Source organism: Temnothorax curvispinosus, unplaced genomic scaffold, assembly GCF_003070985.1.
Source record: "Temnothorax curvispinosus isolate PA1 unplaced genomic scaffold, ASM307098v1 QBEX01002746.1, whole genome shotgun sequence".
Taxonomy (NCBI): domain Eukaryota; kingdom Metazoa; phylum Arthropoda; class Insecta; order Hymenoptera; family Formicidae; genus Temnothorax; species Temnothorax curvispinosus.
Genome location: NW_020212526.1, coordinates 1 through 3,178, shown reverse-complemented (window position 1 = coordinate 3,178; position 3,178 = coordinate 1). Strand labels below are relative to the sequence as shown.

Genomic DNA, 3,178 nt, shown 5'->3' with positions numbered 1-3,178 from the left:
ATCGGTGCAAACTTGTCCGTCTTTCTACGTGTAGATCTTGTTGTTTTATCGTCAAAGCGAAGCATTCTCAGAAAAAATATAAATCTGTTGCGTGACATCGTGCAGCGGTAAAGGACAGACCCAAAGTCATGAAGACCACAAATCTTCTAATGACGTACTTGCAGTTTTCTGTAGACCGGAAAGGTACAGAACTTCAATGAAAGCCTTCAGTTCACATAGGTCCACATCTGCATACATCGGATGTGAGACAGTCTTATTTTCCGTAGTGTCCCGATACCGCTTTATTTCTTCATTGGTGTGATGAACCACTTTTTCCAATAACGCGTCACTAAATAATAGAGACCATGCATCGAGCGGACTTCTCACGGATTTTGCTTCTCCGATGGGACCAGGCAAAAACGTTCTTACATTGCGCTGATGATCTGCTGGTCTCTCCCATGCTGTGGTGTAGCATTCATGTCCATCTTTTCCAAGATATATGCTTCGTCTACGGCCACGTTTTGAACTCACACGAGAAGACATCGAACTTGCACGAGAAATAGTTCTTTTTCGCTTGTTGGTTGACAATCCAGCAGTATTTACACCTCTGACCCTTCTCTAACTTCAGTTTCTGTCGATGCTTCAAAAGGTTCATCTTCAACGTCCTCTTCCGATTCCGAATCAGTCTGTGATTCTTTATTATCTTCTTCACTATCTGAAGGCAAGTCGTAGGCCGCAATTCGCTCTTGTTGCACCAAATTATCATGTACACTAGTAACGCTGCACGTTTCGTAACGAACAGACATTTTCTGTAAAAAATTCAATTTATGTACTGCTATACATACGCCAATCCATCCATCAAGTTATACAATGTAACAATTTGTATAACTAATATACAATGCTTTTTTTATCAATAAAAATTTTTTACATGAAAAACTTTTGAATACACCTAACCTAACCTAATCTAACCTGAAAACGCCAAAACGAGTCATTTTCACAAAAAATCTGAAATATACTTACTGTAATAAATGTCGAACGTAAATGACTCACTGGGGTGTCACAATACCCCAAACGATTTTCTTTTTCGGTCACAGCTGCTGCACGGATCTAACGCACTCGCTGAATCACAGAGGTCGATTGCCGGATGACTTTTTTTTTTTGGGGGGTTATATCCCTCGGATGAGGGATTTTATAGTGCCTTCAGCCCCACCTTTGGGCTATATGACACTGTGTATATGTATGAATGTCCGTGTAACTGTTTGTTTATGTCCGCGGTGTATTCAACTAGGTAATGCCGTAGGTTCGTTAAGCCCAAGGAACTGCGCGGATCACTTCCCCCTGCGGCCTTGCCGGATGACTAAACTGAATTATGGTTAGGGCTAGGGTCTCGGTATGATAACTAACCTTCCTAAGGGGCTCAATTTGATCTTCGCGTAGGGTGTCGTAACACCCCAGTGAATCTGTCTAGGGTTAATTGATCATCTCATTATTTGAAATTATTTGCGAAATGTACTCTGTTTACTTCCCTGAATATTAATAAGAATTTTTTATCCTTTGTAAAAGAAAAATATTTCAGCAAAAAGAAATTAAAGAAAATAATATGGATTTTTCATATATTCTATATCATATTAATAATTACTTTTCCAAGATAAAAGAACACAGGAAAATGATTTATTATACAATTAATAAAATATATTTATATTATATTCGTATTATGTGAAAGATATACTGCTGTAAAAATGTGAGTCTTTTTCTAAATTGTTTTACATTTTCTTATTAATCAAATAAATAAAACAAAGTTTTTTTTTTACACCGGAAGAAATTGAGTTTCCTTTGGCTTTAAAATTTCTCTTTTCCAGCCAACAAATCTTTAACATTACAATTAATTAAGATTATTTTGGATTGAATATTTTAGTAGAGCCAGCACGGGTCAATTGTCCGAATATCATCAGCAGAAGCCAATGGACCACTGTCCCCGTTACGCATGTCAATTATTTAATAGTACCGATACCTTACGTGACAATACATCATACAGAATTCAGTCCGGAATGTAATTCGCGCGAGACGTGCTCAAGTCGCGTCAACAACATTCGCGAGCATCATATGAACAATTTAGAATGGAACGACATCGGTTACTCGTAAGCTAACGTTTATCTCGATCACGGAGATTTTTAATATTAATAATATATGTAAAAGATATTAATTACGCTATTATTTAACAATTGCTTTTGTTTCTAAAGATTCCTGATTGGCGGAGATGGAAATGTATACGAGGGATGCGGATGGACACACGAAGGAGCACATACGTACGGATACAATAAAAAATCTGTCGGTATAGCTTTCATTGGGAATTTTGAGCGTAAGTGTTAATCGCGATAAATCGTACGAAGCACTATATGTCTTATATCACAATTATTCCGTCAGCGATATTTATCATCAATGTATCTATATTTTTTTTTGCGTATTGAAAATTTTGCTCTATTCTGGCTCTTTTCTTTTAGACGAAAATGCCAGCCAGATCATGTTAAACGCCGCACACCAATTAATCCTGTGTGGAAAACACTTGGGTATTCTTCGAAGCGATGTACGCGTGGTCGGTGCACGACAGGTGAGTTCAACAGACAATCCTGGAAAGAAGCTCTACGCCCAAATTCAAAGTTGGCCTGAATGGGATAGCAGTCGCATGGACCTCGGCCACCTCGTATGGCAGTAGACGAGCGTTTTGAAAGCGGACACTCTCGATAAAATGGAAATGTCTAATCCCGTTTCGTAACGAATAGGATAATTTATCTTAATTTAATTTGTTCAATTCGTAATCCTCAACTTAAAAGTCGTGACGCAGAATCTATTCTCTATTTCTATGACAGAGCTCGAGCCTTTTTAACAAAATTTTGGGGGGGAATTTCGCTGTTCTTGTCCCGTAGCATCGTTGCAATCCATTGGCAAAATTAACGAAAAGCATGACGAATGTATAAAGACCGTAAGAAATATACGTCAATGTTCGAGGTAATAGTTTGTGTTTTATTATATTACCTTTCTAGCGAGAAGTCCAGCTCTTGATCTAATATAAAAAGAAAATTCTTAACATACGTTTTTTTTAACGCATTAACATTTCAGAAGAACGCATGTGTAGACGGCGCGGAAATAAATCATGGAGATTGTGACGAATTTGGGGAGATGGAACGGTGTGACGTCGCAA

General features: G+C 37.9%; 1 protein-coding gene across 1 annotated transcript; it reads left to right on the top strand.

Annotated features, from left to right (window-relative positions):
- Positions 1-1,158: 1,158 nt before the first annotated feature.
- LOC112451890 (peptidoglycan recognition protein-like) lies at positions 1,159-2,989 on the top strand. The gene is made up of 4 exons (XM_025011797.1): positions 1,159-1,210; positions 1,871-2,117; positions 2,220-2,338; positions 2,481-2,989. The coding sequence occupies exons 1-4, from the start codon at positions 1,159-1,161 to the stop codon at positions 2,690-2,692; spliced, it is 630 nt and encodes a 209-aa protein (XP_024867565.1). The 3' UTR covers positions 2,693-2,989.
- The last annotated feature ends 189 nt before the right edge of the window (positions 2,990-3,178 follow it).

What these genes read in the sequence shown, in the direction of transcription:
- LOC112451890 (XM_025011797.1), top strand. Translation starts at nt 1,159, where the DNA reads ATGAGGGATTTTATAGTGCCTTCAGCCCCACCTTTGGGCTATATGACA. An exon ending in TGGAACGACATCGGTTACTC is followed by an intron (nt 2,118 to 2,219) that starts GTAAGCTAACGT and finishes TTGTTTCTAAAG; the next exon opens with ATTCCTGATTGGCGGAGATG. An exon ending in TTTCATTGGGAATTTTGAGC is followed by an intron (nt 2,339 to 2,480) that starts GTAAGTGTTAAT and finishes CTTTTCTTTTAG; the next exon opens with ACGAAAATGCCAGCCAGATC.